This window comes from Elephantulus edwardii, unplaced genomic scaffold (genome assembly GCF_000299155.1).
Source record: "Elephantulus edwardii isolate Elephantulus edwardi_28Jun2011 unplaced genomic scaffold, EleEdw1.0 scaffold00006, whole genome shotgun sequence".
NCBI lineage: Eukaryota > Metazoa > Chordata > Mammalia > Macroscelidea > Macroscelididae > Elephantulus > Elephantulus edwardii.
The window spans coordinates 16,227,859-16,244,598 of record NW_006399756.1 but is presented as its reverse complement, the minus strand read 5'-3'; the positions used below and the strand labels follow the sequence as shown (position 1 = coordinate 16,244,598).

The following is a 16,740-nucleotide window of genomic DNA, read 5'->3' as shown; positions in this document are numbered from 1 at the left end:
GGTCATTCACATCTGCATCCACTTTCCCATCTTGGAGAAAATGAACTCATATAGGTAATTTGGACATAAAAGGATAAGTAATCTCTGTGCCTGGTGAATGGGGAGTGGGAGCGATTCCAGGCAGAGGTCAGAAAACGAGGAAAGACAGAGATGCATGAAAGAACAATGAAACTGGGGCTCCATGGACAAGTCCAAGGTTACTAGTGCATCCAAGAATTCTAGAGATGTGGGGTAGATGTATGAATAATGCGGGTTAGTGATAATTGTTCAGGGTCTTGAAGGCAAGTGAACAAGTGCAGTCTTTATAGGCGCTGGAGAGTTATATTTATGCAAGGCTTAATCAATTATTAAATCAGCAAATATTACTGTCTCCCACATATGCCAGACTATATTTATTGTCTCCTACATATGCTAGAAAAAAGAAAGAGTTCTAAAATAAGCAGGGTCTTCCAAGGATCCTCAGCGTGGAAGAGGACCTGGGCTCAAACGAGACAAGGAGGCAGCGGTCCTGTAAGCAGCTCTCTGCCAACTGTGATGTGGGACCATCTCACTGTGCAGATTACTTTCCTATTTCCAAAATGTTTTAACAAGGAAAGAATTCTCTGAATAAACTAAGGAACTAAAACTTGACCTTCCTCTTGGAAAGCTGAAATGAGCATTAAACTGAGAGGCTAGCTCTCCAGGTAACCGCTCTCCCGGCTAACCTTTATTTTCAATCCAAATACCTTTGGTTAATATTTTATGACTTCTGAGAAGATCAAAAGGGGCAAAGTTTCTCTCTCTGGCATTCACCTGGCTCTAGTGGACCAAGGAAACTGACTGGATGGAACTAGAATTTCAGCAGCCTTCAAAATCATTCCAACAATCTCAAACGAGAAGCTGGGTTAGGCGTCTCTGATGTGAGCACTCAGAGAGAAGGAGGGGCTTGCTTTGGACTTCCCGGTGAAGCTTTGCTGCCTGACAGGCCTGGTGGGTGAGCCCCTCATGTGAGCACAGCCAAAACCACAGGTGGAAACCATTATTGCTGCTTCCTGCATCTAAAAACTATTGCAGGTGCGTAAAACTCTTTAGATGAGTACAAATGCACACACAATTTCCAACTAGAAAATGTCTTTCTATTTGCAGTTTAATTACACGTGCTATCCCTGATTAGAAGAAGGGCGTAGATCGTTCTCTCGACAGAGTAAGGGCTTTCTTGCCCCCAAATCCAGAAATCAATGCTGAAACAATAGGTTTATTGTTTAATAAGTACACAGTGCTTTCAGTTTATTCACTCATTTAAGTCCACTATTTCACTTTCCAGAGGAGAAATAAAGGGACTGTCCATAACCTACAACGTAGGAAAGAGCAGAGCCAGGTTGACTGCAGGAAGATCTTCACCTCTCCACCTATTATGGACTCAGTAGACAAGTCCCATTCAGTCTGCAAATGATTTCTTAGTTTGTTTGGTTTGTTTTTTGGGTTTTTTTTTAGGGCATTGTAATTTCTTAGTTTTCATGCAATCATTGTGTTTCCTTCATGCACATTGCATTTTATACAACCTTTTATATAGCTTGTGTTTTACATAATTATTATTTTATATAATTTACTATTGATCAATGGATTTTACACCCTGCCTCACCAAATCCTCACTGCATCTTCTCTTTTGCTTCACCCCCTCATCATCCATCCACACATCTTTGCTGCCCTGGTGGGGTTTTTGCCTCCCTTCCCTTCTCCTGCCTGCCTACTCCTCTTCGCCCTGAGGGGGGGAAAATGATCTTGTGAACAAGAAAAGCTACTGCAAAAAGTGGAAAAAGAAAACTATTGGAAAATTCTTTCCCTTTGAAAATGATCATTTTCTGAAACGTCTGAAATTTGTTCCAAGTAGAGAATTGGCCTCGATACCTGTAGGAATCTCAGGTGCAGCTGGAATCATGATGGTGCTGTACAAAGAGAAGGCCAGGAGAGAAAGGTGGGGTTGAAAGTATGTGTGTGGGTGTCCACTGTGTCAATCCATCCAACCCACCTCCAGCCAGACACTAGTCAGACACCCTGTGAAATGCAAAGGACGATTGAGACAGCCGCCTGCTCCAGCTTGGGTGCCTGAAATAGGCAGCGGCTGTGCAGGAAAAGGCAATCCAAATCTCATTCCCTGGGCCTCCAGCTCCTCATACACAGGCTTCACCCTACTCCTTCCTTTAACCCTGGGAAGTCTGGCCTTTTACACCCTGTCTCACCAAATCCTCACTGCATCTTCTCTTTTCCTTCACCCCCTCAACATCCATCCACACATGGGTGAGGGGGTGAAGGAAAAGAGAAGATGCAGTGAGGATTTGGTGAGACAGGGTGTAAAAGGGCAAGTGTTGATGTGTGCCATCGAGTCATCTGTGACTCATAGCAACCCTATGTACTACAGCCCTAAACCCTGCTTGGTCCTGTGCCGATCTCACTGTCTCCAACACCCCCACCCCAATTATATGGAGAAAATGGAATAAAATGACATTTTAGACTTTACGCTCGACCTTCTGATAGACAGCATAATGTGTTTTAGCAGCAAAAATGCTTTTTTAGGTATGGATCAGTGAGAGAGAGGCAATTGATGACTTCTGTGAGAGAAGATCTTCACCCTGAAACCTACAGCATCCCCTTTTCAGCAGGAAGGAGCTAAGAGAATATGCCATCCCCTTTTCCTTATGAATCAGGGTGAAGTCTCTCTCAGGGAGGAGTGATAGGCAATGGCAAAGGACACACTGACAAAGGAGATTAATCAGAACTGGATTTGACAAGCACTGTGGCAATGGGACAATTAAAACAGACATTCAAGGCGGGGGGAAAAAGAAGAACCAACTGGGGGGAGGGTAGAGAAAACAGTGCAACAATGAATGACTGAAACCCCAAAATCTCTGTAAATGTTCATTAAAACTAATAAAATTTAATAATAATAAAAAAGTTAAGCATAAAAAATAGTAAAGAACATTTTAATTAATGGTCACCATGACCCTGTGAGATAAGTTTTAAGCTTTACTGTTGTCTCCACTACACATAACGTTTATTGGTTAATGAACTGGGACTACATTAAACTAGATCCACGCAGCTTTATCTAACTCAGGGTATCCATGTTTTCTTGAAGCAGAGTGTTTCTGTGAGAGATTTCCTGACAGCTCCTATTTGCTAAATCTCAATATAATAAGAGAGGCAACTGTGCTATGTGGGAAGAGCCATGTCCTTGGAGTCAAAATGCTCAAATAATTGACAACAGTCAGGTCTCTCACTGTCTCAAGGCTCAGCACCCCACCCTGGAAAATAAGAGTGAAAATAAGCTATGTCATGAAGAAGTATTAGTACAGCAATGTGAAGTTTAGAGGACGAAAGCCTGGGTTTGAATCTCAGCTCTGCCATTTACTCTGTGTAAGGAACAAATTAATGAATCTCTAGGGTCTTTTACTACTTCACCTAAAAAAAGAGGGTAATATAAAAATATAAAAGAAGGACTAGTGTTGGTCTAGTGGGTAAGGAGTTGCAAGTAGTCTGAACCCACCACCTGCTCCTTCGAGGAAGGTGGGCACTCTCCTCCTATGCAATTTACAGCCTCTGAAAATCCACTGGAAGGTCAGCCATGAATTGGTTCCCAATCCATGGCGATAACTCGATTTGACTTGAAAGGATTAACTGGTAGGTTCTGGGGTATTGAAATCCATAATAGTCCCAAGAAAGGTCTGGCCCCTGACAAGCTCCTGGGAGTCCCTGGGATATCCTGTCGGATAAGAGGGTCTCTGTCTCCTGGAGTCTTGGGGCACTCACTCCAGAGAGTTAATAATACCACCCATTCCCCATGACCACCAGTGTGATTTATGACAGAGGCAGGAGATCACACTGTACTAACCTGACCTCTGGAAGGGCTCCGTGCCTTTGTGACTGAACACCAATAAAATCCCTGCACACGAAGGCTCCCTGTTTGACAACACTCCGTATGTACTGTCACATGTCTTTGTTGGAAGAAGTAAGGGTTGTCTGTGCACCCATCTCGGAAAGGACAACTGGAAGCTTGTGTCTGGTCGGTCTATCCTGGATTCTGTCCCATACGCCTTTTACCTTTGCTAACTTTAATCTGTAGTTTTTCACAGTGAGAAATGACAACCATTAGTGTAACAACTTCTCCAAGTTCCATGAGCTTTTATAGGGACTCACTGAACCTGAGCATGACCTCAGGGATCCCTGAAGCAATCATATACACACCCCTTTAGGATTGTAACAGGATGAAATGAGTAGATACTTACAAGACTGTTACATAATACGTACTATATAGATTTCTTCTTTTCAATTACTTGCCATGCATCTGAAAGTTAGACAATGACTAAGGATGACAGAAGAAGAATTGATGCCTTTGAGTTGTGGTAATGGGGAATAGTATAGAGTATCCATTCCATGGACTGCCAAGAGAATCGACAGTTCTATCCTGCAGAAAGTGAAACCACGGTGCTCTTTGGAGGCAAGGATGGTGAACCCATGTCACATACTCTGAGCATGCTGTAAGGGGGAACTAAGTCCTCGGAGGAGGACATCATGCTTGGAAAAGTGGAGGGTCAGCGTAAGAGAGGAAGACTTTCAGTAAAGGTGGATTGATACAGTGATTGTAATAATGGGCTCAAGGGTGGGCAGGGAGAAAAAACGCAACAATGAAAGAATGGAAAGCCAAAGTCTCTGTAAATGTTCATTAAAATTAATAATAAAATAAAAAAAATAACGGGCTCAAGTATGTCAGAGTGGGTGAGGATGGCACAGGACAGGGCAGGATTCAGAGACATTGTTCATAGGGTCGCTATGAGTCACTGTCGACTTGATGGTACAGAACAACAACAACAACAACAACAATGGCATGGCTGTTTGAAGAAGAAAATACAGTCGTTAAAGAAGTTAGAGAAATAAGGTAGGAGAGTGTGCTGGACATAATGCAATACAGATGCCATAGCCACGAGGCAGCTGGAATATGAATGTTGCATCTTGATTGTATAAATTCAGGGATCATTTTGTGGAAAGAAACCCTCATTGCATCATCACTTAGCTACTTCTGGCCATTCTTGCCTCCGTCCTCCCTCTCAAGCTGTCTTCACCTCCAACTCAGTATTCTCAATTTACCGCGCAAAAGGAGGCACCAGATGAGAAAGAAAAGCGTGGTTCGGAAGAGCAAACTTATTTTCCGTCAGAAGAGAAAAGAGGGCCATGACTGCCTAGCTCAGTTTACTGACTGAACCCAACCTGACGCCCAAGTATCAACCCCCACACTCAAATCCCTGCCATCAAGTCAGTTCTGACTGATAAAGACCCAGACTGGCTTTCTGAGGCTGTAAAATCTTTATGGGATGCGATTACCCATCATTCTCCCTTAGAGCGAATGTGGATTTGAACTGCCAACTTTTCGGTTCGCAGCCTCGGCTCCTTGAAGAGTATGAAGGGAGAGCATAAATGTTTCACACTTACAAAAAAAAATGTCCATTTTCTGCTTCTCTTTAGGGAGCTTTGCCAAGTTTAAAAAGGGCTTTGTTGTTACTTTTTAAAATAAGAATTAAAGTCACAATAGGACAGGTTAAAGTATAAGACATTATTAAAACATTACAATATACAGCCAAGTATTTTCTCCTTACGCTGCAATGAATGTCTGTGGCTTGCTGAAAATCCCCATTACTGTAGTATTTGTGTGTGTGCATAGTGTGGGTATTGTACATGCGTGGATCCAGATATAAGAGTTCTCTTTTTCATAGACACTCACACCCACGTGTCCCATAAATGTTACTTGAATACTTAAATAGAAAACGACTTGTTAAACATAAAAAATGTTCTAGTGAAAGTAACTGCACAGATAACGAATTCTACCCACAAGGAGCAAAGCAGAAAATATGGTTTGACCCAAAGAATTGCATCCAAACAATAATTATGAAGTTGAGCATTAAAAAGGTGCAGCTCTGGTGGCTTTGAGGTAAGGAATTGTGCTGTAATCCCAAAGGTATGTGGTATGAATTCACCAGTTGCTCCCCAGGAGAAAGATGGGCAGTCTCCTCATGTCTGGAAATCTGCCAGAGGGTCAGCTATGGGTCAATTCCAATTCAGCAGTACACAACAACAGTGTTAAAAAGGCAACAAATTTGAGTTTGATGACATTTTTACAATTTTTACTTTTTTTACATTTTTCTTCTTAGGTGCATAACATGTCTTCCATATAAAAATAGAAAATATAGACAAAGCAAAAGAAAGCAGTTGTAAACATTTGAATTACCATTTTGGTAGAGCTGGGACTGAGAAACACATTCACAGATTGTACAAGCTGAGAACGAGTGGAGGTCTTTAAAAATAGTCCTTTTCATTTCTTAAATCAAATGACAAGGAGTGAAGTAACAAAGAGAGCAATCCCAGGAGTCAAAAGATCTGCATAAGGACAAGATTCCACCTTGCCGCCCTTCGGTTAGCCCACGGCCTCAAGAATTCACCTAGTCCAAAAAGTGACTGGATGTCACAGGGTTCAAGGCCACAGCCACCTCTGTCACAGACAAGGCCTTCTGTTGTAGCTACTGTCACAAAATCCTCTTTCCTTAACTGGAGAACTCCTCCCGAAGGTTTTGGGTAACATACTTATAAAAGGAATCCCTACATTACAGTTTGAATTGGAAGGCCCCCAAGGGATAGTCTAGCACTGGTTCCTGAGAAGATGAACTTGTCTGAAGACAGGGTCACTGTAGATGTAATCATATGGGAGAAGAATGCAGCTATCTCTGATTTATATCTTTAAACAATGAGGAGAAAAGACACAGACACAGAGGTGAACAGCCATGTGAAAGTACAGCAAGGATTAGAATAGTTATGTTTCTATAAGGCAAGAGAAATCTAGGGCTGCTAGAAAAAGACAAGGATTAAAAGGAAAAAAAAATTCTGACGTTCTGAGAAAGTATAGATCTGTCAACACCATAAATTTGGGCTTCCAACCTTCAACACTGTGGGAGAATAAATTTTGGTTGTTTTCAGCCATTCACTTTGTGATAATTTGTTAAGGAAGTCTAGGAAATGAACGCACATCCTTTGAAACACCACGCATGGCTGCACCCACCCATGGTACCGGTTCAATAGCGTGGACTGACTTTACTTCTTTGGACAAAGTAATTAAGAACAGTGGCTGCTCCAACTTGAAATCCTACCAAGGGTCTAGGACTGTTCCTTGCTTCATAGTTGGCACCTTGCTCTGGCTCTTATCATTTCAGTAAACTCGATAAACTCACACGCTAAGGATGCAATTGGATGTGATGAATATTCACTTTCTTCCTGGCTCCCGATGGTCAAAATCCAATTACTTTGGTCAGAACCTTTTTTTTTCCTTTCTAACTAGTATAAGCCTCTCCTATTTAATGGGAAGATGTGGAATCACTGTTGTAAACTACACAAAGTTCCTCCGGAGCAAAAGTAGCTTCTGCAGAGGGACATGGAGAGCTTAAAGGCTTCATCCCAGGTCTCCTAAAAGGAAATGAGATGAGATTGGAGCTCCCTCTCACAGGTCTCATTCATTCAAAAGCTGTGACTGACCTATACTCATCCAAGTGAGTGGCCTAGAACAAATAGAAGAAACAGTGTCACTGGCCACTATTTTTATGTTGAGGCACCTTGGTTCTATTTGGATTCTATTGGATTCCCGTAAGTCAGATGAAATGTTTTTTCATAAAGAATTACAAATGCCACCATGAAGGTGTGACTTGGATCCTACTCTGTTCCAGGTCCTTCCTGAGGTGTCACTTTTTAGAGGTCATCCCTGACTTGGACAAAAGCAGCCCCTCGGCTGTACTTCATTCTTCTTCCTAGGACTTCATTACCATTACTGTTTGGCCCAGCAGATGTTTTTGCGTGTTTATTTTTTGTTTACATGCTCACATAGAAGGCAAATTGCCTGAGGATGAAGAGTTTTAAATGTATGACTTTCTCTCCGATGCTATATACTTCTTAGGTGCTCAGCAAATGACCTGCTGAAAGGATAAGCGATAGAAAGTCCCCAAGTGGAGAAATTACCGTTGCAAGGTAAGGATACACACCTACAATGGAGACCCCGATAGTACAAAGCTTAATTCACTTAGCTGCTAACTAAAAGACTGCAGGTTCAAGTTCACCTAGAGGTACCTTGGAAGAAAGGCTCCCAAAATTTCTGCCCCAAAAGTCAGCTACTGAGAACTCCACGTGGTAGTCTATTACGCCAATATGGAGGGAGCCACGAGTTAGAACTGGTTCTACAGCAACTGTTAAGTGTTAACTACTGTTACCTGCAGTAACTGTTAACAAACCTGTTGGTGTCAAATCGATTTAACTCCAAGACCCTCTGTTTGGTTTCGGAAGCGGTACTGCTTTTTTATTTTTTTTTTAATTTTTATTGTATTATTTTTACGTGTACCGTCAAATCAGATCTGACTGGTACAGGAGGAGATTGCCTCCTCCTTCTCCAGCAGAGCATCTGGTGGATTTGAACCACGTACCTCTGGGATTGCAGTGCAGTGTCTTGCCACTAGGCCACCAGAGCTCCCTTGAAGTTGTACTTCTTTATGGGATCACACTGCCCTTCTTTCTCCTACAGTGGATTCCAACTGTCAACCTTTTGGTTAGCAGCCCAAGACATTATGGACTATGTGCCAGGGCTCCTTTGTAACTGGCATAACTCACCATATTTACACCACAAGGACAGTGGTGGGATAATTTTTTCTAACAAAAAGAGCAATCAGTCACATCACCTCCAAATGTGGCCACGTCTCACCGCCCACAGTCTCAGGGGACTGCTCTCTAAAGTAAAGCCTTTGTCTTTCACGTATTTCAAGATGCTTGGTGTGATGACCAGCTCTTTACACGCTTTTGAAATAAGGGAGATGCTTTTCACTGCCTTGTTTTTCATGAAAGTCTTCACCAGGGCTCATGCTTTCCAATAGAAAATGCCTTCGAATGACTTCTGGCTTCAGCTAAAAGGACTTTAAAAAACAGAGCGAGTGACAGGTAGGTACCTGCCTAAGCTACTTCCGAACTACAAGAAATTCAGACCCAAGTGTCGCAGGGCACTTACTGCCGGAGCAGGCAGCTTCGTTGGGGCTGGAGGACATCGGCTGGGCACAGAGTTGACAGAGGCAGTCTCTCCCATTGAACGTGACTCGGTCTCCGGGTGGAAACGGGCGCCTGTAGACAGAAAGACACAGACCTCAAGGTTATTCCAGTGATGTCACTCCTCCTCCTTATTCCTGCTGGCTGCTCTCTGGTGCACAGTCGTTTCTTGGTGGATCACCAGCCAAAATGTCTGAAATGTTTTAACCCCACCACCAGCTGGATGTAGTCCAAACCAATTAATCCCTCTGGGAAGAAAGGGGGGTGGTTCTGATGGTTATGTGAGGACCACAGAGTGAAAGACTTCCCTCTGATCAGTAGAGATGCTCCAACAAGTCACTGGGCAGTCACACAGAACAGCACCGTTCCACATGGACACGACATCACGAAGGATGGTCTTAAACACCACGGATGCCTACTCACGCTTAAGGCTCCCCCTCAGGAGGGCTGGGTACCAGCCTGGCATTAACTCTCCCCATTCCCTGGAGCCATCGCTAGACCTGTGCATAATAACAATGAATTTTAGTTTGGTTCCAGATCTCTGAATGGGTGGCCTGAACGTGTCATGGCATCTGAGACGCAGTCCTTTACAAGTGGGGAGAAACAGGAAATTATGTCAATAAGAAATATCTGCTGAAGAATGAGTATTAGCTTCTTTCCAGAAGGACACTTTGCTTTCCTATTTGAGCCTGTAGAGTAACTGCGTATTTTATAAAAATGTTGTCTTCTGCACGTATGTTATCCGTTTCTCCTCCCAGTTCAGCAGAGAGGGCGCCCTGTTCAAAAAGCCACCAGTTAAAAGACACAATGATTTCCATGCTCATTTACTGGCAACTGGTCTATTTACCAATGACCTTCATCACTATGTGTTTTCCAACACATGAAATCGTTGTTGTTTTTGTTAGGTGCCAATGAGTCGAGTACTGCTCATCGCTGGTCCTCCGGCAGGTTTTCAGAGGCTGTGAACTGTACTGGAGGAGAATGCCCATCTTTCTCCTACCGAGCAGCTGCGAGACCCAAACCACTCACCTTTCAGTTGGCAGCCCATCTCCTTACCCAGTAGGCCACCAGAGCTCCCTAAGGATGGAACACTGTTATTAGGTGCCATTAAATTAACCAGGCCAGTCAGCCAGTGTGTGGAAGGAGGCGGCTTTGGGTCATCGCGTTGATAAGATACATGTACTTTTACACACACTCACATACACAAGAGTTTAGAAATAGGAGTTGGCTGGTCACCTTAAGCATGTTACCGACAAGGGGGTATTGGGTTATTTTCTGGTGGGAGTAGCATGCCACTAAAGCAGGCCTTTTGACATAGTAAAAAAAATTTTTTAAAGAGAAAAAAAAAAAAAGTTAACCAGAGCGCACTAGATCTGAACGCTGCCCTGTGCTGTGACATCTGTGTGAACTCTGATGTACTTAAGTCTGTTGTTACAGTCACTGCCAATCCATCATGCTGAAGGTCTTTTTCCTCTATTTCTCTGATCCCTCACCTTCCCCAGGATGTGTTCTGGTGGCCAAGTGGGAAAGGAGTTGTGCTCCCAAATTCAACTGCTTTTGGTTCAAATTCACCAGCTAGCTGAGAGGAAGATGCGAAGCAGAGGTCTGAAATTAGGAAATGTGAAAAAAGCTCACAAGCCTGACATGTTTGTTATACATGAGAATCAGATGCCAAACTTAAGGGCAAGTTCAAGCTTCTAACATCATTGGTTTCATAGTTGCTATCTCTCTTTAAGTTGTCCCTCTGTGTTTGTGTTTTCTCTGTCTCTCTCTCCCTCCATCCCTTCCTCCATCCTTCTCTCTCTCTCTCTCTTTTTCACACACACACACACACACACACACACAAACATTCCACCAGTGGCTTTGGTATCAATACTCAAGGAGAAGTTGACATTCTTCTCTCCATGGATTTGAGAAGTCCTGGGGAACAGAGTTCTTACTTCCTCTCCTGATGCTGTGGTGTTAGATCCCTTTTCACATTGTTCACATGCAGCCCAGAGAGGTAAAGCGAGTTGCCTAGATTACCCAGCAGAGGAGACCAGGCTACGGGCAGGTACAGGTAACTAACACAAACTTAATCCTTTAGTCTCTAACAAAGCCATACTCTGTGAGACCATAGTGGACTCATTTGCTCATGCTCATTAATTAAACCTATATGCATTTCGTACAAACCTATTCAAGAAAGACTGAAGGAGACCTGATGCCTTTGAACTGCGGTGAAGGTGAAGAGTATTGAATAGCCCATGAACTGCAAGCAAGTCTGTCTTGGAGGGAGTATAACTGGGGTGCTGCTTGGAGGCAGAAATCGTGACACTCATATACTTTAAGCATGTGGTTAGGAGGGGTTAGTCCTTGGAAAAAGACACGTTGGGAAAGGTGGAAGGTTAGAGAAGGACCCTCAACAAGATGTATTGACACAGGGACTGTAACAAAGGATCCAGGCGAGGTGGAGATCCTGTGGATGGCGCAGGAAAGGACACTGTTCTGATCTGTTATTCACATGGTTCCATGAGCCCTAGTCAACTCAGCAGCACCTAACAACACAAGCATCACATGTACTGTGTAACAAAGTTCTCAGAGAGTTCAAGGTCAGAGTCACAACAGGCACAGGTTTGTTTGTGTACCTGTGATCAGGGTCAAGGTGGGGGCGAGCCAAGTGAGGCAACTACAGCACAACATTGTAAAAGGCTCTCACTTCTGTGCTCGCACAGCCCTGACTGGGGGTGTCTCCTTAAATGCCGTGCCCTAGCTGCCCCACTTGCCTGACCCTAGTCCAGCCCTGTTTCTGATCTTTTGAGATTTTGTGAGACTTGGAGTCTACACCGCTCTTCTATGGGACAAGCTGGAGTTCACCTCTGAACAAGGCGCTGGACCTCTTATGCTTTGACTTTTGTTATTCAGAATTATTACTGACCCTCTCCAACACCTTCCCTTTTCCCTGCATAGTCTTCCTCTATTGGTCTGTGTGCTTCTGTTTCTTCCATGCCTGTTTGCACTAGAGAGAGAACTGGAGTTATAGTCAGGAAACCTGGGTTCAAATCTTTCCCTGGGAACATAAACCTGGAAAAGTCCTTTAAACCTGGATGCCTACAATGGTGTCAGATTATCCAATAAGCAAGGCAGTCATAAGCTTTGCTGTGCTTATCAGGGAAGAGTTCATGTTTTCCACCACATCAGAGGCTCAGTGAACAAGGTAAAACAGGCCCTTCCGTGTTTCCTTCCTCACCTTAGTGGACAGCTTCCCATGCTTTCCACAACAGGAGTAATAAGCCTTTAATGGGGAACCCAGCTCTATGTGGTCATTAATATTTAAAAATTAATATGATTAGGTATTATTGTCATGACATGAGTCCAGGACGCAGGCTGCACAGTGGAGTGGACTTGAGGGGAGGGACTGTATAACAATGAAAGAATTTTTCTTTTAATTTTCAAAGAGAAGAGCAAACTGGACGGGAGGGATGGGCAGGGAGAAAAGTGCAACAATGAATGAATGGAAATCCAAAGTCTCTGTAAACTTTCCTTAAAATTAATAATAATAATAATAAATAATTAGGGGGAAATTGCTGTCAAGTTGATTCTGACTCATGGGGATATTAGTTCCTGGTTAAACACCCAGAATTGTTAAGAGGGTGAGAGGAAAGTGTGGCTGACGGCAGTTTGTGACTGGAGAGGACTCCGGTCAAGGTGAAGAAGTGCCAGTGAGCACGGTGAGGAGCAATGGTGGCCACCTCTTGAAGGGTCAGAAGTCCAGGGACAAGGACCCAGTTAACAAATGTTTGTGCACTGCTACTAACTTTAATACAATGCTCTCTCAGGAGCACAGAAACCTTAGGCTCATCAGATTAGGCACCAAGGTCTCCTAATCTGGCTGGCTAATCCCATTCCTGGGAACCTCCTTCCTCTGTCCCACAAACCAGCATGAGGGTTTGGGTTCAGGAGGAAAGGCTAGAAATGGGTATTTTAAAGCTATCCCATCCCAGGGAATTCCAGGACCAGGCAGGTTTCGAAGCCACTTTCATCTAGTCTGTAGCCTCTTACTGGGCAATTGCCTTGGACAAGTTAACTCATGTAGCTCGTCAGTCAGCTGAGGAATCAGGACTAGAACTCGAGTCTCCTGAATTCCAGCCTTGAATTCTGAAGAGTGCTGTGTCCTGCTGTCCTGAAAGTGGAGGGATCAGCATGAAGCTTTGCCTTTGAACCTATGCAGATATTATTTTAGTCCATTAAGGCAGAACTTGCCCCCCTAAAAGATTTTTAAAGACTATAATTAATTAAGAAATGGAATAATAGCTACATAATATTCTTTTTTTTTAATTTTTATTTTATTTTATTATTTTTGTGTGAGTGTACCATCAAATCAGATCTGACTGGTGCAGGAGGAGATTGTCCCTCCTTCCCCGGCAGAGCATCTGGTGGATTCGAACCGTGCGCCTCTGGGATTGTAGTTGCAGCTCCTTTCCACTAGGCCACCAGAGCTCCCAGCTACATAATATTCTTAAAACCAATTTTATTATTAATATTTTCTAAGTTTTATTAGGCTCTGTCTATCAGCATTAACTCACTAATTATAGAAACTCAATTCTATAGAATCAGATGTCTGTCTTAGAAACATAAAATGCTAAAAAGCAAGATGAAACAAAAAACCTCTTCTTTTTTTTAAAAAAAAAAAATAAAGGAATAGAACAGAACAAACATCAGTGTTACTCCAAAATTCTAGGATTGGTGAGTTAGAATTGATCAATAAAGTGGCTGAACATTGTTGGTGAGTCTCAGTTTTATTACTGGAATTAAACCATCTTGAGTTCTTTTATGGATAATCCCTCAAATGCAACACAAATATTTAACTCACACTTCACCTTTCTCTCTGATCATCTGAATCAAGTTGACCTGTGACATTAGACTTAACCTTGGTCAATGACAGAGGCCCAGAGAACAGAGGTGGTGGTGTTATGTGCCATCAAGTTGGAACCGACCCATAGCTGACCCACCAGTGGTTTTTCAAAGGCTATAAATTGCATGGGAGGAGACTGCCCACTCTTCTCCCTAGGAGCAGCTGATGAATTCAAACCACTTGTCTTTCAGTTGGTAGTGCAACTTCCAACTGCCTCTACAAATCCACTGGAGGGTGAGCTATGCGTTGGTCCTGACTCAAAGGTAAACAACAACAACAAAAACATGCCTAGGCAGTGGAGGTTAGCAAACTCGACCCATAAAAGGTCAGATTGTAAACATTTCCTTAAACCTTGGAGGTCACAGGATCAGTGTTCTCAATTCTACTCAATTCTGTCATCATTGTTTGAAAATAGCCATAGATAATAAGCAAAAACATACAAATATGGCTATGCGCCAATAAAGCTTCATTTCTCAAAATAGATGTTGGTTTAGTTTGATCCATGGGCCACAGTTTACCAATATTCAATTATAAAGTATAAAGTAAATATATTATTCAGATGCAGACACACACACACACACTTCCAACTAAGCTTCAAATTTCCAAACAACTATGCAATTTCTCTTTGATGTTATCATTGCTTCAAATATTTCGGCCTCAGACTTGGTTTCAACCTCCTTAAAAACAGTCTGATTACCCCAAAGTGGACATCACATTAAAGCTTCCCAGTGAAATGATTTTTTACTAAATCTAAAAGGATGTTTTAGGAGGAGGACTAACAAATTTAAGGACACGTAAGAAAAAGAACTTTTTAAGATTACAAACTCCACCCACTGCTGTTGAGCTGCTTTCTTCCTCAGGTTTCCAAGACGGTAAATCTTTGTGGGAAAGGACTGTTCATCTTGCCTCCGAGGAGCAGCTGGTGGATTCAAACCACCCACCTTTCAGTTGGTAACCCAGGACATTGTGTGCTATGTTTCCTAGGCTCCTAGACTAAATATTACTCCAGATAACAGCCAAGCCCAGAATGTCTGTGCTGGGGGAAGCTGCAGGCATCACAACGACAACTACTTACTTGCAGATAGTGCAGGCAAAGCAGGTGGGGTGGTAGGTTTTGCCCAGAGCAGTTACCACCTCTCCTTCCACGAATTCTCCGCAGCCGTGGCAGCGTGTCCCGTACATGCGCTGGTAGTCCAGGGTACAGAGGTACTCCCCATTCTTGATGAAGAAGCCCCCTTGCGCCAGGTCACAGCCACACACTGCAGAGAGACAAGTTCACATCTGGTCACCCACCAGCCAGCCTCTGGGCAGGAGATGCCTCCTACGGAAGGCTGCTTGTTGATTGTACGATCTCAATGGCTTGGGCTGCTTGAGGGGAGGGGACTAGTACAAAGACCTTCTTATCGTCGGGTTCTCACCTCTCTCTTGCCTGCCTCTCTGGTTTTCCCTCTCCCTTGGGGAGTTATGCAATATCTCACACAAGTAAAATTCACTGGCGAGGTCTCAACTGCCTTGTGGTATGTCTAAGATTCCGAGGCAATCAAACAGCTTTTGATAGAAAGATACTGTTAATGAAGGCTGTTTCAAATATGAGCAAATCTGTCCCTGGCGATGCGAAGCAGGAAAGGTGCCCACTGCTTGCCTACACAGCTGCCTGGTTTTGGCCAAGGCTGTTACAGAGCTGAGTAAAAAATTCCTACTATAGCAAAAGAAGTAGCTCAATTTCCAGGTTACATTTTTCCCATGTGGGAAATACATACTTGCTCATAGCTATTTAAAAAAAAAAGTATACCATGTTTCATTTTCTCTTTCTGAAGCAAATGGAAGAAGTCAATTGTGTGTATCTGTATACACACTTTGTGTAGATGTCTATATAAGATCTGGAATTAGAAAACCAAGAGGAAAGAAGAGTGCTGGCATTTTTCAAGGTGAAAAAAATGAAAAACAGTTCAGTCTTTGAACTGTAATACTGAGGACTCTGTAGGTAAAATCTTTTCACTATGCTCTTTAAGTTTGCAAATTGAGCAAATAATCTGAGAAGGTGGATTATGAGGGGGGGAAAAGCATCAGAATTGGAGGAAAATGAATAAAACATTTGCTGTAAAAGGTGCAAGGGCCATGCGGGGTGTGCCGTATCTGGCCCTTACAAACCTTACAGGGGGGAACCACCACCTCTGTCCACAGCATCAGTGACACAAAACCAATTCCCATGAGGTTGGACATGCCCCCCATGCTCCCATGCCTCCGTGTACTCATCTCAATACCAGTCTTACTGCTTGGCTGGGTCTAACATCCAATATGACAGCTCACAGACCACACATCACACAGAACTATACTGGGGGAATGAAAAGGTTGCAATTCAGATTAATAACAAAATAGAGTTAAAACATCACAAAATGTGCACATAGGCACCTCAGCCTGAATCCTCATGGCTTTAAGTGTTTCCAAGTTCTCAGTCCTGCCGATATTGGCTTTCCTCACCCCAAAGTTGAATGTCACATTCAATTTTCCAGTTCAGTGATCATTTCTGCTGCCATCCTGAAGCTGTCCTACATTCCGCTGGGTTGGAGGAGGTTTCTCTTCTCTGGCTAGGTGAAGAATCTCATCTCTTCTGGTGGGGGAAGAATTCCTTATGATGGGGGAAGAATTCCTATTCTCTATAGCTAGAGCTGTTCAATCTATTGGTGAGACTAGCCATTCCTCTTGTAGATTGCTGAGAACAGCCAATCCCCTTGTGGAATGGTAGACACCCAAGT

General features: G+C 43.2%; 1 protein-coding gene across 1 annotated transcript in view; it reads right to left on the bottom strand.

The window, feature by feature from the left end:
- ABLIM1 (actin binding LIM protein 1) overlaps positions 1-16,740 on the bottom strand; it is a 264,382-nt gene that overhangs the window by 150,209 nt on the left and 97,433 nt on the right. Inside the window, exons 3-4 of the mRNA XM_006879917.1 lie at positions 15,060-15,243; positions 9,059-9,168 (exon numbers count right to left, since the gene is read on the bottom strand). Of these exons, the coding sequence (XP_006879979.1) occupies positions 9,059-9,168; positions 15,060-15,243 (294 nt within the window). The remainder of the gene's footprint in view (positions 1-9,058; positions 9,169-15,059; positions 15,244-16,740) is intronic.